The 25,072-nt window shown below is 52.5% G+C and overlaps 1 protein-coding gene across 1 annotated transcript in view; it reads right to left on the bottom strand.

Moving 5' to 3' along the window:
- PADI2 (peptidyl arginine deiminase 2) overlaps positions 1-24,306 on the bottom strand; it is a 50,513-nt gene extending 26,207 nt beyond the window's left edge. Inside the window, exons 1-4 of the mRNA XM_082402915.1 lie at positions 24,142-24,306; positions 11,394-11,577; positions 10,332-10,404; positions 3,792-3,853 (exon numbers count right to left, since the gene is read on the bottom strand). Coding sequence (XP_082259041.1) covers positions 3,792-3,853; positions 10,332-10,404; positions 11,394-11,577; positions 24,142-24,233 — 411 coding nt within the window. The 5' untranslated portion in view covers positions 24,234-24,306. The remainder of the gene's footprint in view (positions 1-3,791; positions 3,854-10,331; positions 10,405-11,393; positions 11,578-24,141) is intronic.
- Positions 24,307-25,072: the final 766 nt, after the last annotated feature.

The following is a 25,072-nucleotide window of genomic DNA, read 5'->3' as shown; positions in this document are numbered from 1 at the left end:
CAATTCCACTCTTGGGTATTTATCCAAAGAAAATAAAAACACTAATTAGAAAAGATACATGCACCCCTGTGTTATTGCAGCATTATTTACAATAGCCAAGATATTGAAGCAACATAAGTGCCCATCAATAATGAATGGATAGAGAAGATGTGGTATATATATATATACAATGAAATAGTACTCAGCCATAAAAAAGAATGAAATCTTGCCATTTGCGACAACATGGATGAACCTACAGGGTACGATGTTAAGTGAAATAAGTCAGACAGAGAGAGACAAATACTGCTGTATGGTGCATACAAAAGTTATTTATTTATTTTTGGCCTAGACTTGGCAGTGAAAGCATGGACTCCTAATCATTGGACTGCCAGGGAATTCCCTGAAAGTTATGTTAAGAGAGTAAATCTTGGTTCTCATCACTAGGAAAAACTATTTTTTAAAATTTAAACTATATGAGATGATGGATTTCCACTGAACTTAGTGTGGTAATCATTTCAGGATGTATGTAAGTCAAATCACTACGCTGTACTCCTTAAACGTACACAGTGATATATGTCAATTATATCACAATAAAACTGGAAGGAGAAAAAAGTACCCAGAGGGGCTTAGGGGGAGTCTTCTGGATGAATGGACACCCAGCCATTTTCAAACATGCTCTGAGTGTTCCAAATGAGACCTGTAATATGATCCATTTTCAACATTGCAGCCAGAGTGATATTAGAACAAACTCCAACCAGATCATGTTGCTTTCCTGCTTTAAGCCCTGTCAGGAGCTCCCTGTTGACTTAGGGTAAAGCTCCAATCTCTCACTGTGGCCCGCAAGGCCCTGTGAGACCTGCCAACCTCTGCATCTGTTCCCTTTCATCTTCCACCTCCCTCACTCTGCTTCCCCCATGCTGGCTGTCTCTCGGCCTCCCCCCGAAGACTCCAAGCTCAGGCTTTCGCATGCTGGTCCCTCTGTTACAAACCAGGGTTCCTGGCCTCCTTAATCGATAGAAATTGATCAGAGGCCAGACAAGAAATTCAGGCAAGGCTTTACTGGGGCCTCTGCTGCAGCTGGGGGGAGCGAGAACAAACAGCAGGGTCCCTTGCTTGTTCGCTTGCCCAGGGGCGGGCAAGTTGGTTCCTAATACGGGGTGAGGGTGGGGTGTGTGCAGGGGTCGAGCCAGAGGGGTGGTTTGGGTGTTTTGCCCACTCCTTTGGTGGTGTTGAGTGCAGGGGGCATGCCCATTACGCTACTTTTGTTCGCGACCCCCTGCTTTTGCTCCCGGCTCTTCAGAAGTGGCAGTTGGGCTCTTTGGTCTCTTTGTATCTTTTTGTCCAGAATTTGCACGCAGTTATTTTTAGTCTCTTATAGTTTCTCTGTATTTTGTTGCTCAAGGAGATGTTTGTCTAGGTGCAAGCATTGCAGCACTGCAGAAAAGGGTCCCAGGTCCCAGCCTGTCTCACCTCTGCCTGGAATGCTGTCCTGTCTCCCTTCACCTGGCCAACTCCACCCCTCCTTCCAGTGACAGCATAACCATTCCTTCTTCCTGGAAGCCTTTCTGATATTCCAGACCAAAGCAGTTTCCCTGGGTTTACACTCATGGCACCGTACATGTTCTTTCTGGGGCAGACTTAGGACAATTGTGATGAAACAGCCACCCACGTCACTCTCTTTTTAACGTGGGTCTCCCCCTACTGGACTTCAGGCTCCCTGAGGGCAGGAGCTGCATTTCTCTCATTCTTTCTGCATCCCCAAGCCCTGACCCAGTCCTGAAATAGGAGATGCTGAACAAATATTTATGGGATAAATCAAAACAACGATGAGGTATCACCTCACTTCAGTCAGAATGGCCATCATTAAAAAGTCTACAAATAATAAATGCTGGAGAGGGTGTGCAGAAAAGGGAACCCTCCTACACTGTTGGTGGGAATGTAAACTGGTACAGCCACTATGGAGAACAGTATGGAGGTTCCTCAAAAAACTAAAAATAGAGTTGCCATATGATCCAGCAATCCCTCTCCTGGGCATATATTGGGCAAAACCATAATTCAGAAAGATACATGCACCCCTATGTTCATAGCAGCACTAGTCACAATAGCCAAGACATGGAAATGACCTAAATGTCCATCGACAGATGAACGGATAAAGAAGATGTGGTACATATACACAATGGACTATTACTCAGCCATTAAAAAGAATGAAATAATGCCATCTGCAGTAACATGGATGGACCTAGAGATTATCATACTTAAGTAAGTCAGAAAGAGAAAGACAAATACCATATGATATCACTTCTATGTGGAATCTAAAATATGATGCAAATGAACATATTTATGAAACAAAAAACAGATTCACAAATATAGAGAATAGACTTGTGGTTGCCAAGGGGGAGGTGGGGTGGGGGAAGGAAGGAGTGGGAGTTTGGGATTAGCAGATGTAAACTTCTAATATATAGGATGGATAAACAACAAGGTCCTACTGTATAGCACAGGGAACTATATTCAATATCCTGGGATAAACTATGATGGAAAGGAATATGAAAAAGAATATATACATGTATAACTGAGTCACTTTGCTGTACAGCAGAAATTAAACACAATATTGTAAATCAACTATACTTCAATAAAATTTAAAAAAATATTTATGGGATGAGTAAAGAACGTATGAAACTTCACTGGCCGAGATGGAGGAAGCCTGGGCAAGTTCCGGCCCACAGGGACCGGGTGACTCTCCAGCTCCTCAGCGGAGGTCAGATACCTCAGAGGCCTCTGTGGTGCCTACCGGCACATAGCTTGGCCATGGACACACAGAACATATGTGTGGGGCTGCCTTGGCCTCAGGAAGGCAGGGCTGGGGCAGAGCCCCCCCGAGAAGCCTGGGGGAAGGGGCTCCCCTATAGGCCTGAGGACATGCAGAGAGTCTGCAGCTGGCTGCTAGGCCCCAGGCTTCTCACTGGGCTGTATTTATTTAGCTTTTTAAAGTATCCATCTCCATATAATTTAAACCAGGCTTTAGGTTGTTATTATAAAAGTAATGTATGGCCATGGCAAAAATTTAAATGCTATACAAGGGCAGAAAATGGAAAACAGAAGCCTGGATGTGCATAGAGCGAAACCAGCAGAGCTTAAAAACGGGGTTGAGGAAAAAGTAGGAATCAGCGACTTGGAGAACACAATGCTATCTGTCTGCACAAGTTAAAAATATACACATGCAAACCACACCGCATGTTTCGCAAGAATCACAGGAACAGAAAGTGACGTGTTAAAACCATTAAAGTGGTCCTTTGTGGGGGGAGCAGAATGGGAGTGGGGAATGCGGGATCAAAGAGAATAAATGAATGAATGAACAAATGAATGAATGATGAATGAACGAATAAATGAAAAACTAAAAACGGGAGAGGGGTTGTGCATGCACCATTAAAGATGATATGCCTTGACTTGGGAATGATTAATGCAATCTTCTGCTCCTGATGGTCAAAAAAAAGGCAAAATAATAAGAGCAAATGCTTTGGCAGTACTTCCTCTGTGGCAGCACATTCATCCTTTCCACCAACTCTATGAACTGGGTGTCCCCATCCTGTGGATGGGGGCCACTGAGACTCGGGAACCTGCTGCATAGCTGTCCCTCTAAGGAGCTTGCTCCTTGGTGGGCTCTGTCATTGGAGTGTGTGTCTGGGAACCTGTCTCCTCATCTGTAAAATAACAGTTGTTGAAGCTTGCTGGGAGGACCACGGCTGCCTTCAGGACCCAGCCTGGGGCTCTGGCCCCGGAAGCCCCCCGTTCAGTCTGCCCTTGTAGTGAGGTACCTTTCCTGGGTTGTTCTTTTCCACCACGCCGTCCCGGTCTGCATCCACATCCAGGGAGATCTCTGGGGACAGACACATGGGTGAGTTGCTGAGCCTGCCAGACTGGGTGGGGCTGGGACAGGAGGAAGATTAGGGTGGGATTAGGGTGCAGCTCACCCGTTTGCTTGGTTCCCAGAAGGGGAGTGCCTTGCTGAGGGCATCTTAGCCAACCCCCTACCTCAACACCCCACTGCCGGATGGAAACACGAGCAGATACCGTGCAGACTGTGCAGCTCTTGGAGGGGCTGCCAGGTGGGTCAGGGATCTCTCACCCCTTTACTGTTCCTCAGTCAATTCTGGGTGGTGGACAGGATGAGTCTCATTGGACAGATTTGGGAGCCTCGGTTCAGAGAGGCCAAGTCACATGCCCAGGGGCACACAGGTCGCATTAGCAGAACTGAAGCACACACTGCGTCTGGTCTGAATCGAAGTTCATATTTTGAAAACTTTCATAAGATTCCCTACCTGCCTTTCCTACTCTGCCCTAGGCATGTGTGCACACGTGCATGTGTGTGTGTTTCTCTCCCAGAACTCCTGGTGGTCTAGGGCCCACCTCTAAGGACTGAGGGTTTTACTTTGGGTGGGAAACTGGGTCTTCAACCCCTCTTGATCTGAGGGTGCCCAAGAGGCCAGGCCGCCAGATAGAGGATCCAGAGCAGGGTCCCTGTTTATCCTTTCTCTTGGGGGAGGGACCTTCTCTATCCCTCGGCCTGCTGTGGGGACCGTGTGGGGCAGTGAAATGAGCCCAAGGTTTAGTACCAGACGGTGCTGGGCTTCAACCTTGGTTCTCTGCTTATAAGCTGTGTAGCTTTGGGCAGGTTAGACAGCTTCTCTGAGCCCCAGTTTCTTTATCTGAAAAACGGGGCCCTTTCCAGTGAGATGAGTTGCCCTAATTGCAATGGTGGGCACGACTGCCATTTTGAGCCGGATTTTTCTTGTCGTTGCTGTGGGAGCCGTCCTATGCACTGTGGGGTGTTCAGCAGCAGCCCTGGCCTCTGCCCCCTGGATGCCAGTAACACCCCCCAGCTATGACAACCAAAATGTCTCCAGATATTGCCAAGTGTCCTTTGGAAGGCAATATGGCCCCCTGAGTTACAGACCGACAGGGCGGGGCAGGGGAGTTGTTGGGAAGGTGATGGGCAGAATGAGATAAGCTGGGTTCAGGCCCCCGAACTGCCCAGAGGGCTCGGCCTCATGCTGAGCATGACTTGGATGGAGGTAGGAGTTGGGTGGGAATGAATGGATTCCTGGGCAGTTCCCTTGGCAGGCGTGCTCTCTCCCTGAAGAGGCAGAAACATCTCCTCTCTCTCTCCTAAGTCGGGGGATTATATTCGGGGCCTCCCTTTACCCACAGCCCGATTCCTTCTTAACCCTGATTGTGGCTCTTCTGGGTCTTGAAGGAGGTAGGAGCGGGGGCGCTTTAAGGGCGCCTGGTCCTTGGAGAGGCAGCACTCCCCACCTCTGCAGCCCCACTGACAGATGCTATAGGAAGTAGTTATATAAACTCCTCCCATTGATCCCATTCACGCAGCAAATCACTGTTGAGCATCTACTGTGTTCCAGGCACCACACAAGTCATGGGGACCAGTGGTGGGCAATCAGGGCCCCTGCCTGCTCCCAAGAAGCCCCCAGTCCTATGAGATAAATATTATTGTTCCCATTTTACAGGTGAGCAAACCCAGACTTGGAGACGTCACCTGTCAGCAAATTGGGCTGATGAGCTGGGAGGCTGGTGCAGGATAAGAATTCTAGGGAGAAAGCCAAGAAGGTGGCACCACCAGCTACTGTTAAAGAGGCTGAAGGCTCAGATGGAGGAACACTGATTTTGGCTCCCAGACCTTCATGAACTTTCCAGCGGGACACTCCCTAGGGAACGCTGCCTTTCGGGGAGGCTCGCTTCCTGAAGCTCCTGCCTGGGGACCGGCTGCAGACCCAGTCTCCTCCAGGAATCACGCTTTTCTTTTCAAGATAACAATCTCTCCTGCGCGTATAGTTCTTTGTGGACGGTACAGCACTTCCCATGAGTGTTTTCCCTTCAATTTCCCCCCCTCTCCACCCAGCCACCCGTACCATACAGATGAGGAAACAGAGGCACCCAGCAGGGCATTGACCATGAAGTCCCCAGAGAGTGCAGAGCCAGGGGTCCCACTCGGGTCTCTGACTCCAAACTCCTGCCTTTGGCTGTTCCCTCCACTGTCTGAGGCTGACCTCTACCCTGGGCTGTTTCCAAAACCCAAGCCTGCCTTTTAAGGCAAGGACTTGCTCCCCTGAAGTTCAGGGAAGTTGGCCACTTCCCCACCCTGGCAGCCGTGTGGCTTTGGTCTCTAGGCTGCAAGGTGGTTCCACATCACGGATCCTGTGGTCCGTGAAAGCAGTGGGGCACAGGAGAGAAATTATGAAGCACTTCATTGTGCTTTACTTCATTACTTACTTTTTTTTTTGGCCGTGCAGCGCGGGTTGCGGCATCTTAGTTCCCTGACCAGGGATTAAACCCGGGCCATGGCAGTGAAAGCGCCAAGCCCCAACCACTGGACTGCCAGGGAATTCCCCACTATGAATTTCTTAAATTAAAATTTTAAAATCAATGTAATATTTGCACAGTGCAAAAAAAAAAAAAATCAAAGAGTACCAAATAGCTTCTAAAAAATCCCAGGAGTTCCTTGTCCAGCCCGTCCCCTCACCTGCCTGAGGCAATCTCTATAATACCAAATAACATGTTTATTGCTCTTTCTTGGTTTATTAAATTCAGACAAGTTTCACTGATTTCCCATTATGAAATTCAGGCATTGCATAATGGGGCTCCCTTATCGCCCACCTCCTGACCTCCCACGGTGCTTGACACATTCTCTCTTATGACCCAATACCCACTTCACAGTCAACTGAAATGGCTTCCTCTCCCCTCCACCCTCCCTCAGAAACCCTCTCAAGCTATAAGCCATCCCTCAAGGACTTCTCCCCCTCAAACCTTCCCCCAATGTCCAATTTAACTAGATTCCAAGGGATGATCTTTGTGGGGACAGGAGCAGGGCTGGCATGGCCTGCGCAGGGTTCTGGCCTCCCGGGATGGCTCTGTCTTCCCCGGGGGAGGAGGGAGAGGACATCTGTTTCAGGGCCTCTGGGGTCCAGACATTTCCCAGAGGCTCTGAATCCTACCTCAGCCCCCCAGAATAGCCCCAAGGTGTCAGGTGGCACCTGTGGTGTGGGGCAGATCAACTGGAAATGTCACTGGGACTGGGTTCAAGGCAGTCTGCCCTGAGAATCAAAACACTGCCTCGGGTTCGACGCAGAGGCACAAGTGTTTTGGCGGGCTGCCGGCCCCCATGGGCAGTGGCAGGGTGCCGGGCCTTCTTGCCTAACAGGGCAGCTTGGGGAGGAAGGATTCTCTTCCCCAAACAGCCAACTAGGGCAGCTATCCTCAGCTCTCCGGAGGGGGTGCAAGGAATGAGGGCCTTAGGCTGATGCTAAAAATTCTCAAGGCTCCTGTACGTGTACTGCTCTCATTGCCAGGACCACAGCAAAGAGGGTGAGATTATTCCTCCCTCCGCGATCCCTCCCCTCCCACTTTCTCCCTTAACCCGGAGGGCTTGGCAAATCAGCCCTAACTGGGGGCTCGGAGGCCCTCAGGGATCAATGAGTTCAAAACTCTCATTTTATAGCTGGGAAAAAGTGAGGTCTAGGGAATTCCCTGGGGGTCCAGTGGTTAGGACTCTGCACCTCCACTGCCGTGGGCCCGGGTTCGATCTCTCGTCGGGGAGCTGAGATCCTGCAGCCGTGTGGTGCAGCCAAAAAAAGAAAAAAAAAAAAAAAAGAGGTCTGGAGGGGGTGGGCATATCACAGGCTTTTGGCAGGACTGGGACCGAGACCCACAGTCTGATTTGGCCAAGGGCATCATAGTTTTGTTCTCGAATCCGAGGAGGAAGACTGAGGCACAGGAAGGTTCTTCAGCTTCACCCAGGCAGAGAGAAAATGGGCTGCCCCGAGAGGAAGGGAGAAAAGCAAAGAGCATCGACTGAGCACCTAGCCCACGCCAGGCCCTCGGGACGCACCATCCCACTGAACCATTGTAAACACTGCGCAAGAATGCACCGTGAATCGCACTTTGCAGATGAGGAAACAAGCTCAGGGTGGTGGTCACAATGTGGCTGGACGGGGCAGAGCCAGAACATTGTCCACTCTGAAGTCAGGTATTTTTTTGGCTCAGCATGGACTCAGCACAGAACTAGGGTGAGACAGACTCAGATACATCCTTCGGGGGCAGCCCCACCATCCTGGGACATTCAGAGCGTTCCTGCCTCTGAGGTGTTGCCCCTGCATGATTACTCAGGGCATGGGGCTCAAGGGCTCCTGGGGTAGATGCCTGAGGGAATATGGGACCCGGAGGGGTCAGATAGACCAGTGGGTCTCAAAAGAAACCCAATTTTCACTAGGATTGCTGGTGGAACAGGAAACACAAGTTCAATGGAGTGAGTTTTTCATAAAGCTTTATTTCTGCAATGTAAACGACTGTCTTTTGTTCTGAGATTATGCCCTGCCTACTTTTTAGGTGTTAAAATGATGGTGATGACTGAGGTAATTGTTTTATTCCTGTCTTTTCTTTCTGACCAAGTGTCAAAATGGTCAGGTTTACTATTTTTTGGTGGGGGGGAAGAGGGGACATTTTATTGACCCATGGAACCTAAATATCTGGAACTTGTGGCAGTTAAAGAAATAATTGTTCAGTGAGAGCACAGCCTTGGAACCCCAGAAGGATGAGCCTGGTCATTCATCACGTGCGTATTTGGCATCTTCTGGAGTCTCATGCCCGCAGCACCCTGAGAGGCTTGCTCCGAGCACAAGCTTAGAGTCTTCTAGCAGAGCCCTGCCTCCTTACAGGGCACTATTTTGCCGTCCATCCTGAGTCCGCCGTGATTTAGGGTGGAAGTCTCGTTAGTGGTGCTGTCAGCCCCTGGGCATCTCCCTTCTCTGCCAGGCCTCTGGCCACTGCCCTTCCTGCTAATGTCCTCAGGTGTCCTTGTCTCTGTGGGGTTAGGTTTCCTCAGGGACGGTCACCTGAGACAATCTGGGGGCACTGTGTGCCCGTGAGGTGGACACATGTGCCAGCCCTCAGCTGCGACTCGGGAGGCTTGGGTTTCATCTCCCAAGGCCCCCTGAGGTTGTCCTGAGGACCCCCTCACCCCCAAGGCCGGGTACTCACTCCTTCGGTGTGGAAAGAAGGGCAGGTGGCCAGCAGTCAAGCCCGTTTGGGAATAAGCTCAGAAGCAGGAGAGCACTGCTGTTGAGCCTATTTCAGTGGCTAAAGACACAGGGTTGGAGAAGGAGGGGCTGGCTTGGGAACTAGTTGTTTTGTGGGGGCAGTTCTGAGACCCCTGGAGGATGTGAGATAATTGAAATGGCGGGGTGTCCCACAAACCACTTTCAGGGTTTGTGGCCTCAGGCAACTTTTTGCTTGTTTTACTTTTTTTAGGAGCCTTGATTTTTCTCATCTGTAAAATGGGGACAATACTAGTATGTATTCTCATAATAGATGTAAGAATAGATTGAGATCATGACAGTAAACCACTTAGTACTGGAGCCTGGCACACTGTAGGTGCTCAGTAAATGCCACCTCCTCACCAAAGTCCTGGACACAGAGCAGGCGCTCAGAAAATAGACATTGTTATTTTTAAAGCACTCAGCGCATAGTTGACTCTCAGTAACTGGTAGTTCCCTCCCCCTGACATGTGGCCACTCTATCAATGTGAAACTGAGGCTGGATGGACAAAATGACCCACTGAAATGTCCCCCTGGCTTAAACATTATTTGATGTAAAATTAAAAAATGTAATACCTCCACTGCAGAGGAGTCGAGTGAATGAAGCTTCAGAAGACCGCATCCTATGTGCCCTGGCACCCAGGGCAGGGGAGTGCATTGCAAATGGAAAGAACCCAGGAGGAGAATGATCCTGAGTTCTGGACCCAACCTGCCACTGAGTTGCTGTGTGACTTTGAACAAGTTCCCTAACCTCTTTGGGCCTCAGTGTCCCTGTGAATCAAATGAAGGGCTTGGACTAGGTGAGTTAAGGACCCAGGCTGCATCTTTGTGTCCCTGGGCTGGGTCTGGGGAAGGCAAGTGTGTAGCTTGGATTGTTGAGGACAGCACAGGTTTTGTAGACAGGCCATTCCCCTCGCTATGAGAGGCAAGCTCTTCTCCAGGCTGCAGGGGAGAGGCGGGAGAGGAACAGACTTTGCTCTTTCTCCTCCATGGCCCCCAGAGCCTGCGATGGGGACCCTGACATTGGGGTGAGTCGCTGGCAGACCAAGGCATGCCTCCTCCTGCAGCATCCCCACCCCAGGACAGAAGGGCCTGGGCACGTGTGGCATCACTTTTCAGGCCTGCATTATTCAGAGGAAGCTCTGAGTGCCAGGTCGGCAGCACTGAAAACAGCCCAAGTGCCGCTGAGAAGAGCAGCAATGCCAGCCCCTGGGAAACAAAGGCACCCAGGCCATAGCCACGTCAACTCACCAATGGCCGTGAGGAAGAGCCCAGCCTGGTCGATGGGGGTGATCCCCTCCTCCTCATAATAGTTGACGGTGACCTTGACAGGGAGGGGGCACATTGGGAGGGAGAGAAGAGCAGAGATCACAGATCACAGGCAGGAAGATCTGCAATGACCACCTCCCTCCCTCACACCTCACAGCCTGTCAAGCTGACCCTCTCTAAACATCTGAACCCTCTCCTCCAGGAAGCACTCCTGGGTTGGTGGGCTGTTTCTCTCAGATTATCCAACTAGATAGGGGACTCCCCTTTCTCAGAATGCATCCAGGGTGCCGACCTGCCCCCTGGTGCATTCTGCTGCTTGTGGGGGCCCCACATCTGCCTTGGTGTGTGTCTAGCTGCTGCCAAGCAACGAGGGGGCTTAGGTTGCTCTTACTGGATAACGCTCAGCACCATCACTGACATGGGGCACACAGTGAAGTTCATAATTAGAGAACTTAGGGAAGAGAGAGTCTGGTCTCGGCTCCAGCACTTGGGCAAATCATTTTGCTGCGTGGGCGCTCAGCATTCCGTTTGATACACGATGAGACCAAGGATGTCTGTGGCTGTAACTTCCAATGATTCTAATAGTTCGTCATTCAGCAGCACACAATTTTAACCTGCCATAAAGTCATCATTCTATGATCTAACAACATGCTGTCTAATACCATAGCCACTAGCTGCGGACGTTTATCGAGCACTTGAAATGTAGCAAGTCCGAATTGAGATGTGCTACAGGTGTGAAATGCACAGCAGATTTAGACTTGATGTGAAAAAAGAATGTAAGCTAGCTTGTTAATTTTTTTACATTCATTGATATCATGTTGAAATGATAATATCTTGATGATGGAGTTAAGGAAAAAATATTATCAAAATTAAGTCCCCCTGTTCCTTTTTGCTCTTTTAATGTGGTTGTTAGAAAACATAAAATGACGCGTGTGGCCCACGTGCTGCTTCAATCAATAGCGCTGGTCCAGCCTGTCTCGATGCCAGCACCGTCGGTCCCCAGTGCCCGCGGCCCTCGCAGGGGCGCCTCCCCGGCCACGGTACCTTGTCGCTGCTGGCCTCGGCGCTCGCCTGGCTCATGGTGAGCCGCAGCGTGGTGCTGGGCGACAGAGGCCAGCGCTGCTTGCCGTTGGCGGCCACCTCCTCAGGCTGCCTGTCGCGCACCACCTCCACCTGCACGCGCTCCGAGTGCTTCAGGCTGAAGGTCTGGGCCCCGGCTGGGGCCGCGCTGTAGGGAGAGAGGAGGGCGGTCACGGGGATCCCTGGGCAGGTGGGACAAGGGGCTTCAGGAGAAGACTCCTGGGGGGACGAGGCTGCAAGGACACTCCCAGGCTGCCTGGTCTCCCCAGGGACCCAGCTGTACTGTAATCACCTGGGAGTGAAGAGGGCACTTGTTAAAATTACAGATTCCTTAAGTGGGGGCAGGGATAAATTAGGAATTTGGGATTCACCGCTACACAGTACTATATGTAAAATAAATAAACAACAAGGACTTACTGTATAGCACAGGGAACTATAGTCAATATCTTGTAATAAGCTATAATGGAAAAGAATCTGAAAAAGACTATATATACACATATATGTGTATATATAACTGATATAACTGAATCACTTTGCTGTACACCTGAAACATAGTGAATTGACGGTACTTTAAAAAAAAAATCACTGTATTCTAATTAAAACATCTTTTGGCCTAAAAAAAAAAATTACCAATTCCTTGGGCCAATCTTGTACCCACTGAGTCAGAATGTTCCAGGGTGGGGCCTGAATTCTTAACATGCTTCCTCGTGTTTCTGACAGGCAACCAGCTTGGGAAGCCACCTGATACTGTATGGGTGGGGGTCTGAGGCTCAGACAGAGGAATGAGTTTGCTCCAAAGACAGTGTCAGGCCTAGAACCCTGTCTCCCAACCCCTGTCCAGCGTCTGAGCTGAAGGCCAGGAGACCGGCTGATAGTGAGGAGGCAGGTGTCAAAGCACTGGGTTTGCACAGAGAAGAAGCCTGGAACTCGGGTCTTAAAGGGGCAAGGGTGGGCTGGCTCTCTCACAAAGACCCCTACTTTCTGTCACAGCTTTTACAGCTTGGAATTCTCTCTGAGAGTCATTCCTTGGGGTTCTGGAGTGGTTTTCTATTGAAAGGGGAATAACTTTGGAATTCTTGAAAAGCCATCAAGATTTCAGGGCAGAAAACTAACTGGTTTGAGCTGCTTGCTATGGACTGAATGTTTGAGTCTTCCCAAATTCAGATGTTGAAGCCCTAACTCTCAATCTGATTGTAGTTGAAGATAGGGCTTTAGAAGATAATTAACGTTAAATGAAGTCATGAGAGTAAGGTCCTAATCTGATAGGATTGGTCACCTTGTAAGACGAGGCAGAGAGAGGGGAGGGAGAGAGAGAGAGAGGGAGAGACAGCGGAAGGGCCATGTGAGCCCACAGCCAGAAGGCGGCTGGCTGCAAGCCAGGAAGAGAGTCCTCAGCAGAGCCCAACCGTGCTGGTACCCTGATCTCAGACTTCCAGCCTCCAGAACTCTGAGAAATAAATTTTTGTTCTTAAGCCACCGAGCCTGTGGCATTTTGTTTTGGCAGCTCAAGCAGATTAAGACACTGGCTTAAGGGGAGATAACAGGAAGGACAGGGAGATAGAGGAGGAAGGTGCCCAGGGCTGACAGTTTTGCTAAATCTCCAGCCCCCGGTCTGAAGGTTCCTAAAGGCTGAAAAGGGCTCAGAGGGATTTAGGTGGATTCTCATGGGATTTGGGACTAAGATACAGGTACAAGTGTCTGCCTCAAAGGCACATCTGCTATTTTGAAGGTCTGGTGCTCCTGGGCTCCTGAAGAGTTCTCCACTGTGATCGGGCATCAGAATCATCAGGGGGTGCTGTTTAAATCTTCACTTTTTTGAAGGCTACAGATGTGTGGATCCCATTCCCAGAGAGTTTGGCTGGCAGGCCTGAGGGGCAGCTGAAGCTGTACACAGTGACCAGGGTTGAATGAGAGCTTTAGGCCAGTGGTTCTCAAAGTTCAGCAGCAGCAGCGGTGGCAGCAAAAGCATTACCTGGAGGGCTTGTCAAAACATGGATTGCCTGGCCCCTTCTCAGCATTTCGGAAACTCAGTAGGTCTGGAGTGGGGCCTGAGAGTTTGCATTTCTACCACGTGTCCAGGAACTGCTGGTGCCGCCGGTCCAGGGGCCACACCTTGAGAACCACTGGTCTCGATGTGCAGCAACGCACGCTGGTGCTTAGAGCCCTGGGATGAGACGGCCAAGGCCCTGAGTGTGAGTTTGCAGAGGCCCCCAGGCAGGGTCTCTTCGATCCAGGCCATAGACTGTGGGAGTTACTGGCAAAGACCACTGGTCTCGGGCATTGGCAGGAGAGACCACTGGGCAATGGTCGGGCAGCCTGTGTCTAGGGCTGGGAAAGAAGCTTGTAAAAGAAGCTCCAGAACCACTCTGTTTCTTGTCTGTCCCCTTCTAAACTCCTCAGTCCATCATGGGGACACCGGTTGGCTGTGGTCTGCTGCCCTCCATTCACATCCATCATTAGGAGAGGCACAGAGTCTGGGTAGAAACCCTGGATTGGGAGCACATGTGCAAAAGATATGGGTTCAAGCCCAATTTTGCCGCTGACTTGCCGAGGGGGTCTTGAGTGTGTCCCTCGCACCTTCTGAGTGTCCACTTGCCGACCCATAAGATGCAGGACGACTGCCCATCCCTCCTGTCTCTCATTCTTTGGCGGGGTTGGGGGGGGGGTGCCTGCATTTTGCCTCATGGTGTTACCACTGGGTGTCTGTCCTCCTTTGGATTGTAAGCCCCCAAGAGCAGGGTCTGGTCTCCTCCAGGGCCTAACACAGGACTGGCACATCACACATACTCAGCAAAGAGGGTGGAGCTGAGCAGGACAGAGGTGAACCTTTTAGAAGCTCCAGGCAGCAAATCCCAAAAGGAGGTGTGGGTACCCATGTGAGATGCTTTTAGGTGGCACATGGATGCACAATTTAAAAGAAGACTTATGTATTTATTAAATGTATTATCTTTTATGGCAATTGATAAAGGTTGGGCATTTATGGTAATCATATAAGATCTCCACTTAAAGTTATAACAAAAATAATAGTTGGTTTAAAGAAAAATTTTAAGTTAATGGTACTAGAGGTAGAATATGCTTTTGGTAAAAATTATGGGAGTCTGGGCAGTTGTAGGCTCAGATCTAGGAAACATTCCCCTAATGCAAGTCCTGGGTTTGACCATCAACCTGCTGGGTGGCCTTGGGCAAGGCGTTTGTCCTCTCTCAGCTTCATCAAGTGTAAAATGAGAGAATGGGACCAGGTCAGAGGTGGCTGGAGTCTGGGGAGCACAGAGGGGGCAGGCCTGGACAAAGGGGTAGGAAGGAGGTACTGAAAAGCTGGGGAGCTCTCTGCCAGATCCCCACCCTCCCTTTAAGCAGAGCCACATTATTTCATCTTGTCTTATATAATGGGTTTCTGCAAACAACTTTATTTAGAAAAAAATGCTTTATAAACTCACAGGGCAGGATAATCTTTAGGGCCCCGATTCTGACAGTAGTGAGATATAAGTGATGCTTCCTGCCACCCTCATTCCTCTGAGCCAGTTAGAAACTAGAGGAGGCCGCAGAGGCTCGGGGGTTAACGCCCCATCCACATTGGAGCTCTGGGGCCTCACACCCTCCCACCCCAGCACCAGTCCTGCTCTGAGCTGAGCAAACAGCTATTCTTCCAGCAGCCCTGGCAGAAGCAACAAAGGCATCCATTGTCCCCCATGGCTCCTGCTAGCTGCCTCCCTCCCTCCCCAGGAAGAACCTCTCAGAATTCCCTGCAGAAACCCAGGAGCCAGGGGCTGCGGCCACCTTGATTGTCCCTGGAGGCTGCAGGGAGGGGCCTAGGAAGTTACGGAGGGAAGTAGAGCAGGGATGGTGGTGTCCATGACCTCCTGCTTATGGGAAAGAGGCTAAAGATATGTAGATGGAAGGACAGGCTAGGACCACATCTGCACTGTCCCCCATAGCCCAGTACCCAGGACGTGACCATGCTCAATATATATTTGGGGAATAAATGAATGAATGGACTCACCCTTCTTGGTTTCCCAAACTGTATTACCAGTGTGATTAAAAAAAAAAAGAAATCAGGTTACTTGCCTGCTTGAAAATACTCAATGGCTCTTCAGTGTCTATCAAACAATAAATCCAAACGCTGTAGCCTGGTATTCGCCCAGCGGCATTTAGCCACCGCATCTCAACTGGACTCCTCAGCCTCACTTCCTGCAACTCCTCCCACCCTCTCAACTCCCTGCATGGTTTCATCTCACCATGCATTTTGCATATGCTGTTCCTTCTACCTGCAGTACGTTCCCCTGACTTCTCTGCCTGGCAACTGCCCATCCCTCTTTGACGACTCAGTTGATTTGTCTCCATCCATGTTTATTTCCCCTTGTGGCAGTTTATCTCCTTGAAGGTAGAGACTGGATTTTCTTTTTGTTTCAGCACCTGGCTTAGCACAGACACACGGTAAGTAAATGTTTGCTGCAGGAAGGGCTGGAAGAGGGGACTTGCTTATGTGGTCATTCATTCACTCAACATGTATTTATTGAGCACTTATTATGTGCCAGGCGTATACTAGGTCCTGGGGGTAGAGCAAAAAAGATAATATGTTCCCGGGGTCCATGGAGCAAATGTTCCAGTGGAAGAGAAAGACTTTTGATGGATTACACAATTATGTGATTACAGCTGTGAAAATTGCTCTAAAGGAGAAGTATGGGGTTCCATGAAGCCCTGGCCTGGAGGTCGAGAAAGGATTCCTGGAGGAAGTGGCATGTTTGAGTTGAGGTTTAAATTTTACACTCTAAATGACAGATAAGAATTAGTTAAATCAGTGGTTCTTAAATTCGAGTTGCATTGGCAACACCTGAAGAGCCTGTTAAAATACAGGTTGTCGGGCTACCCCCAGAGTTTCTGATTCAGCAGATGGGGGGGAGGGGTGGGTGGGGCCTGAGAAACTGCATTTCTCTTTTCCCCCTCAACTTTACTGAGGAAAAACTGACAAATAGAAGTGTACGTATTTAAAGTGTATGACAGGATGATTTGATACGATATACAGTGGGAGGAAAGTGCGTTGCTAACAAGCTCCCAGGGGATGCTGCTACTGCCGGTCCGGGGACCAGTGTGAGAACCGCTGAGTTTGGACAAAGTGAAGAGAGGAAGAGGAGCAGGGACTTCCAAGCAGCAAGGACAGCTTGGGTGATGGCCTGAGGTGGAAGTTAGCCCAGCATGTTCAACAAACTGGAAGGAGGTAAATGTGGCTGCACTTTGGGAGCAAAGGGGAGGGAGAGTGGTGGGGGGAGAGGACCCAGATCATGGCCAGGAGCTGGCCATTCTCCTGCGGGCACCGAGGCTTCTGAGCAGGGGAGACGTGATCATTTTTGCACTGCAGACAGATCCACCAGGGTGCAGGGTGGGCAATGGATTCAGGAGTCAACCAAAGGAACACTGAGCAAGACTGGAAAGTAGTGTCAGATGTATTGATAGAAGAGGGATATTCACTGTGCCTGGCCCAGGAGAATTCTGGGTGTTGTGACCTAATATCTGCTCAGCCCCACAAATGCTGTGTGGCCTCTAGGGAGCCAGTCAGCCTCTCTGGTCTTCGCTCAGTCAGTGGGGAGGGTCACCAGCTTGGCCTCGCAGGGCTGGGATGCTCACTCAGCCTGGGACTCGAGGGCAGGACGTGCCTGCTGCTCGCTGGCACCTGGCTCTCCCAGCTTGTCCGCCTGCCCTGGGCCTTGTTAACACTAGCGGGGCTTACTCCACAGTAAGCCCAGCTCCTGGCAGCCTGGGTGTAACACCCTGTCCTTGGGTCTTTGCAGGAATCTGAGGGGGTTTGTGGGTGCCAACCTGGCGTGCAACCCCATGGCGAGCACCCTCCAGGAGCCGCCTGGTGTGGTGGTGGCCGGAGGCCTGGGGCGGGTAGCTGGTCTGGACAGGGATGGGTGAAGACAAAACATGACTTTCGTCTTCAGCCAGCCTTCTTCTGTGCCTGGTAAGCTCAGCAGCCTCTCTCACTAGGCACTGGTGCCTCCAGCTGCTCAAGGTCCCTCTCCTGAGGAAGAAACAATCTTATCTATGGTCACTCCCTCCGCAGACACCTTCAATGACTCCCTCCTGCCTGCAGAAGAAAGTTTAACACCTGAGCCTGGCATTCAAAGCCCCAGTTTAAATGTATCCACCCTCTAGTCTTACACTCCAGGCTACAGAAACTATGCCCTTTCTGCCCCCATGTGTACTGACTTTCTTGCCAGGTACACTTGCTCCTGCATGGCCTGTCCTGCTCACACTGTGAACCCCTGTCCACCCTTCAGCTAGGTTGCCACCTCCTCCAGGAAGTCTTCCCTGATCCTATCAGCCAGGACTCATCTCTCCCTCCCTTTGCTGGTGCTTCAAACAACACTTAACACTTGTTCAACATTTCTCTCCCATGAACGTTATAAACTTTCTGAGGCCATAGTTCATTATTATTTGTTTTAATAATATTATAATAAACCCAGTACTAATTCCTGATAACCACTTACTGAGTATTATGTGCCAGGCACTGTTTCAAGCCCTTGGCCCACGTGACCTCAGTCCATCCTTTCAATAACCCCACGAGGCCTGTATTAATGTCATCCCATTTTACAGATGAGCATGTTGAGGCCCACAGAGGGCAAGCACTTGCTCTGAGTCTCAGGGACAGACTGAGATGGGCAGGGTGTGGGGTAAACTCAAGTGCTCTGAGCTCCGGGCCTGGTTGCTCCCTTCCTGGGAGAGGTTGCTCCCTTCCTGGGAGAGGATCCAGAAGTTACAGTCCTCCTTAAAGGTCCTCCAGGTAGGGACACCTGGCGGGGGAGGGGGACTGTCAGGCCTGGCTCAGGAGAGGATCAAATGAGAAGCCCCCTACTTATTTTGCACATGGGGGTCAGAGGTCCAGAGAAGGGAGACCAAAGGCTGGCTTCCTGCCCTGGGCTCTTGGGTGAGTGACCAGGATAAGCAGGCTTGGGCCAGTCAAAGCCCCAGGCATGGGGTCGGGCCCGGCTGGGCAGGACAGAGCTGCCTCCGAAAACTGGCCTCCCCCAAAGTTGAACAGGTGTGCCTGTCCAGCAGGGGGTGGGCACTGGGGTGAGCCCCTGCCGCTGTGCTCAGGCCCTGTGGGTAGGGAGGGAAGGCTCTCAGGGACCCCAGCCGTGCAGGGGGCTGTGGGCTCGAACCGCAGGGTGCCAGGTGCTCCTTAGGACCCTGCCACTCCCTGGGAGCCAGCCTGACAGCCAGGCCCTGGAGCAGCTCCTGGCAGGGCTTCCTTTTTAGAGTCGAAGGCTCTGGGTGTTGTTCTAATTTATGGGGCCACCTGACCTGGCCTGACTGCCACCTACTGTCATTCTCTCAGGAGCAAGTGCTGCTCTGGCCAAACTCGGCCACATGCCCTTGACCTTCCACCGGCCCATCCAATGGTATCCATCCCTTGAGGCTGGGGGTGGAGAGCCCAGTGACAGGCCAACGATAGGCCAGTCCACATGCATCCCGGGCCACAGCCATCCATCCATTCACCCAGCCAAGGAGCCCTTCAGTGACTTGAGGGCAGGAAGTTCACAGGAACAAGGAAGACAGCGAGCAGGAAGAGGACGTGCCTAAAACACGAGTCCTGGAAGGCGGCCCAGCAGAGCGGTCAAGGGCCTGGTCTCCATACCACCACCATTTACCAGCTGTGTCATCTTGGACAAACATCCCTTACCTCAGTTTCCCCCAAAATAGTACCTAACTCATAAAGTTGTTGTGAGGTTTAAACACATGTAAATTATTAAGTACACGTGAGATGCGTGTGCAAGGTGCCCAGAAGGCTGCCTGGTACAGAATAAGTTAGCTAGTAATAGTAATATTAAGTAAATAATAAGATCTGCAAAGATAAAAACAATAGTCATGAGGTAGGGAGTGACTGGGGCTTTGGGTCGGGCACTACGAAATGGCGGGGAGTCAAGAAAGCTGCTTGGGGGCTTCCCTGGTGGCGCAGTGGTTGAGAATCTGCCTGCTAATGCAGGGGACACGGGTTCGAGCCCTGGTCTGGGAAGATCCCACATGCCGCGGAGCAACTGGGCCCGGGAGCCACAACTACTGAGCCTGCGCGTCTGGAGCCTGTGCTCCGCAACAAGAGAGGCCGTGACAGTGAGAGGCCCGCGCACCGCGATGAAGAGTGGCCCCCGCTTGCCACAACTAGAGAAAGCCCTCGCACAGAAACGAAGACCCAACACAGCCATAAATAAATAAATTAATTAATTAAAAAAAAAAAAAAAAAGAAAGCTGCTTGAGGAGGTCACGTGAGCTGAGACTTGCCAGGCTCGCAGAGGTCTGGGGGACAGTGCTCCAGGCAGAGGGAACAGCGCCTGCAGAGGCCCTGAGGTGGGGATGAGGGGGGTGCATTCAAGGGCCAAGAGCATCCACAAAACCAACGTGGCCGGAGTGGAATGCGCGCAGGGGAGTCAGCAGGTGATGGGGTCAGTGAGGCGGGGCCTGGCACCCTACGGGAAGGCACCAAGTCCTTGTCGCTTCAGACTGGACTGCTGACCCTCCCTGGCCTTTGTCCTAAGGATACCTTCTAAAACACTCAGACCAACCAAGAGACAGAGAGAGGGGGTCTGAGTGAGTTGAGGGAGGGAGATGGGGATGAATTTAGATTCGGCAGGCTCTCCTCCAAGGCAGGATATGTAACTGCGCCGTGCCCTGTTTTTCCAGCATTTTGCTATGCTGACGTCTAGAAACTCCTGCCCTGGTACCCCCTTTCCTATCTTCTGCCAGAGAGTGATGGGCAAGACCCTGCCGGGAGAAATGGCTGGTTAGCCTCTGCCGTAGGGTATCTCAGGGAAAGGGGCACAGGATCACCCCTGCTTCCTACCTCATGGGCTCATCATGAGGTCACATGTAACCAGGAGAAAGCCCTGGAGAGGCAAGAGATAGTTGATACCATCATCTCTGCTCTGAAGCTCCTGCAGACCTCAGGGTATGGGTCCTGACCTCTCTCCACCAGGGAGAAGGGGACACCTGCCCAGTTGAGAACTCTCACGCCCCTGGACAGATGCAAGAACCAGGGAGGGATAGGAGAAGCTGTCTGCACAGCCTAGTCTGTGGGAGAGTCGGGCAGAGTGCGATCACCCCATTAATTTACTCCGAGGCTGCCCCTTCTCCAATCCCTCCAGGCTCTGGGGGTGTCCGGCCGAGGTGAGCGGGGAGCGTGAAACAGACATGGGGGTGCCGCTCACTCAGTGCCCTTTCTCCAACTCCAAGCCAGAATCAGATGGGGACACAGGCCAGCCCCAGTGGAGAAACGGCTGCCAGCTAAAGGGACCATCAGGGGAGATTGTGCGGACAAGGCGTACATGTGCCAGACCTAAGATAAGTACACTTCGGGGTGGTAGAAGGAAACAGCAAGTATCTTTAACAATGATCGCCAAGTAAATCTCTAGAAAAAAAAATCCTACTTCCTTTTTTCTGCGCATCTATTTATAGCTTGCCAGCACTCAGAACGTGGTTGGGTCAGGTCATCATCCCCAAAGGACCAGTTTTGATGGGAGAGGGAGGGTGACCCTTAGGGCCTGCTGAGGAAGGGGCAGGCGAGGCCCCTGCTGTGTGTCCTGAGGGGAAGGAGGGCGTGTGTACATCTCAGGAAAGGTGGCCCAGAGCCCTTGGGAAAAGGGGTGGGTGTTGAGGTCTCTTCACTCGCCTTTGTGACTCAGGAGTGAGGGGTCAAGACACCACTCCCTCACTAACTGGGCCCAGGGTCCACCAGACCTTGTCCCTTGGCGTCTCCTTGGAAATTGGAGACCCTGGGGGCATCACGTGGGGTCTTGGGTCAGGACCTGTGTCTGGGTGGGGAAGGGCTCAGTGGGAAGCGGAGGGTCAGTTGGAAGTGGGTGAAGTCTCCGGGGGCAGTGGGCTCACGGCCTGGGTGGAGGGTGGGAGGGACACATGCTGAGAGGTGCACCCAGTTCAACCTGCTAGTTTTAGGGTCACACAGGCTGGAGTGGAGATTCAGAGCCTGAGTTCTGACCCACACGGAACTACACCTGAGTCCTGTGTGACATCAGGCAAATGGCTTCACCTCTCTGAGCCTCACTTTCCTCATCTACAAAATGGGATGATCCTAGCATAGCCTCCAAGGTCTGTGGAGAGGAAGAGAGGAGATAATGCATTCGGTCTGTGGGTGCTCACTAATATCTCCTGCTATTAATACTGACAGTCGCTCTTACCACTACAGCTATCAGGAGTAACAATGGCCCAGTCTCCTTAGTTTCAGAAGGGGCTTCTGTCCACTAGACCAGTGGTTCTCAACTGGAGGTGACTTGGTCCGCCACAGACTGCTGGCATTGTCACAACTGGGGAGTTGCTACTGGCATCCAGGGGTTAGAAGCCAGGGACGCTGCTAAACATCCTACAATGCACAGGACAGCCCCTGGCGACAAAGAATTATCCAGCCCCCAATGAGGTAGTGCCGAGGTTAAGAAGCTCTGCTCTAGACCTGCGCTGTTCAGCACATACAGTGGCCACCAGCTACCTGTGGCTATCGAGTGCCTGAAATGCAGTTAGCCCGCGTAGAGATGTGCTGTAAATATAAAACACACATTGAATTTCAAACACTTAGCAAGAAAAAGAGGATGTAAACTAGCTCATTAATAATTTCTATATTGATTACATATTGAAATGCTAATATTTGGGATATATTAGGTTAAATAAAATATATATTATTATAACTAATTTTACCTGCTTATTTTAACCTTAAAAATGTGGCTACTAGAAAATTAAAAATTACACGTGGCTCTATTTGTGGCTTGCATTCTATTTCTGCTGGACAGCGCTGGTCTGGACTGTACTGCTTCTCTTGGGGGTGGCGGAGAGTCTTAGGTGAAGTGCAGGTGGGAGGTGAGGGTCGCTGGGGCTGCGGCTGGTTTCTTGAGAAAGGACAAAGGAGATCGTCACACGTCTGCCCCCTGCCAGAGGAAGGATGAGGCCACATCTCCCCTGCTCCCTGCCCCTACGCGGGCTGGGCCTCTCTCTGCCAGGACAGAGGGCGGGCAGGGCGCCTGAGCTTGAACCCCTTCTTTACTCCCCACCCCTCAATGGAGGCACCATGCCAGCCTTTCAGGCTGCACTAAAAGTGCCCCAGTGAACAAACAGGCGGGTATGGTGACAGCTGAGGCTTAGAGACTTGAGTGTCCTGGCTCCCGTCCCACTCCCTGGCAGTGCCTAGTTAGGACTGGGTGGGGGGGGGGGGTGGAGAAGGGAGGGGAGCGCTCCCAGGCCACTGAGGCCTGGACCACACTCCACTTTTGTGTTACGACCTTCAGAAACCACCCCTGAGGTTTACATGTGGACAACTGAAGCCAGGGGCCAATGAGTGGAGAGGGTCCCTGGTCTGCATGGTGACCAGGCCCTTTGCTCTCAGGGAAGACCAGCGCCTGATGAGGAAGAAGCTAGAGACTGGTCAGCAGGGCCGCCAGGGCCACTGGAGGTGACAGAGAGAATGGGCTGGGGAGGATGTGTGGGAAGACACAGGGATGGGGTTTGGGGTGGGGGCGGCCTGAGCGAGGCAGGGCGCTCCAGATGACAGAATGATTTGGGAGCAGTAAGCCACTTTGGCACTTCCAGCTTAGCTCAAGGCACAGAGAGGTTCAGGGGACTTGCCCCAAGGGTATCAGCATTCGGTCCCCACCCCTGGGTCCTGCATGCTCCCTCCTCTCAGCACTGACCCCTCCCACGCTAGCAATGGGGAACATTTCAAATGCTTGGAACAGAGGGCTGCAGGATCCCACCCTGGACTCTCCACCCCTGCATTCACACCAGCCACACCTTCGCAAGGCCTGCCCCATGCATGGTGGGGAGACAGGTCATTGCACTTGGCTGCTTCCTGGGGGCTGGGGGTAGCAGGGGGGCCCTGACTTCAATTCCCCCACCCCAGGTCCTGCTGTCTCAGAAATCCTGCGCCCCACCAGAGTTCGTGGACAGGAGAACAGGGCCAGGGGAAACAGCATCCTGAACAGGAGAGCGCTTCTGACAAAGACTCCACCTCCACACCCTCAGTCTGGGGGAACAAGGTCCCTCCCCGACCCCAGGGTGAAGTCAGGGGAAGGCATCTGGGGACAGGGAGCTCATGGCCAGTGCCTGGCGACAGGCAATCACCAGCAACCCCCACAGGGCGAAACTGGAGACTAGGCAACCCCTAGGGCCAGATGCCGCCCCTGGGCAGCTCCCCTCTGGCCCTGCCCCAGCCCCTGGCAAATCCTGGAGGAAGCTCAGCTGATCTGGGAGGGGAGGGAGGGGCTGGGCTGAGGCGGGTGGTGAGCCAGGAGGGTCTGAGGGCGTAAGGGAGGTGCTGAGGGGAGAGCGGGGAAGGGGAAGAGGAGAGGATGGTGGGGAAGCTGAGCGGGTGCTGAGGTCGTCCTGGGAGAGGGGCTGCAGAGGGGCAGGCGGCGGGAAGACTGGGGTGAAGGGGCTGGCGCCTGGAAAGGAGTAGTGAGGGTGCTGGGGCTGTGCCAGGGTGTCTGGGAGGGTCTCCGGATTCCGGGGAGGCTGACACAAAGTTTAGGGGCTGTCAGGTTTCTGGGCAAGGTTCTTAGGATTTCTGGGCGCGGGGGCGTCGGATGAGAGACGACTCGGGCTGGAGGCAGGCTGTCCGTGTCCCCGAGTCTGGCGAGGGTCTCAGGATTTCTTGGGCCCAGATTTCTGGCCGAGCCCGGAGTCGGAGGGGGTCTTGGGCCGGCGCGGTGGCCCGGCTCACCTGTAGACATCGGTCCAGAGGTGCGTGCCCAGCACGTACACTGCCTCCACGCGGCTCCCGTACTGCAGCCGCACCGTCCGCTCGCGTAGCATCTTCCCCGTAGTGCCCGGCCCCGTGCCCGTCCTCTCTCGTCTGGGTCCGCTTGGAGCACCTGCCGCAGGTGACCCCTCCAGCAATCCACCAGCGCTGCGGCCTCCGCGCTCCGCCTTTATCCTGCCGCCGGTGGGCGGAGCGGCCCGTCGGCCTCCTCTCGCAGTGGGCTGTGGGCCCGTCCGTCAAGCGTGGCCGCGCCCTCCACAGCTCTTCCTGTGGGGGCCCCACCCCCAGGCCCCCCAGCCCTCCCCCTCCCCCCACCCCAGGCCCCCCCAGCCCCACCACCCATGGTCTGGGTGATGTCAGCAGTTGCCAATTTCCTCCTTTCATTGGCTGATTTGCTCATTCTTTCATTCAACATACTTTCAGTGGGCCCCCAGCTGGCCGGCGCCAGGACACAGGGCCAGCCACCCCTCCGGGCGCCCCCCGGCCCTGCGGGGCAGATAATGCAAATGTGGAGCTGTCATAGGGGCGGGGACAGGAGGCGGTGGCCCAGAGCGAGTGGATGTGTTAAACCAGCCCAGGGTCCCGGACCTGAGCCTTCTTAAAGGAGGGGTTTGCAAACTAAGGGGAACGGAGGAGAGGGAGCTTCGTGACCAACCTGGGAAGCCAGATGCAGCCTGCCCCCTCTCCCCCTTCGCCCCCCAACAATCAGATCAGTATTACAGAGGGGAAGTGGGGAGAGGGGTGGGAGTGGGGAACTCAACAGCCTGCAGGGCCAGAATGCCAAGCCAAGGCACTGGTGGGTGGGCGATGGGAGCCTTGGCATGGCTTCCTCAGCGAGGAATGGTTGCCGGTGGAAGTGAAGGAGGCCATCTGGCTGCCCTGGATGGAGGTG

Source organism: Balaenoptera borealis, assembly GCF_965194805.1.
Source record: "Balaenoptera borealis genome assembly, chromosome: 1".
Lineage (NCBI taxonomy): Eukaryota > Metazoa > Chordata > Mammalia > Artiodactyla > Balaenopteridae > Balaenoptera > Balaenoptera borealis.
This window is presented reverse-complemented; position numbering and strand designations above follow the sequence as displayed.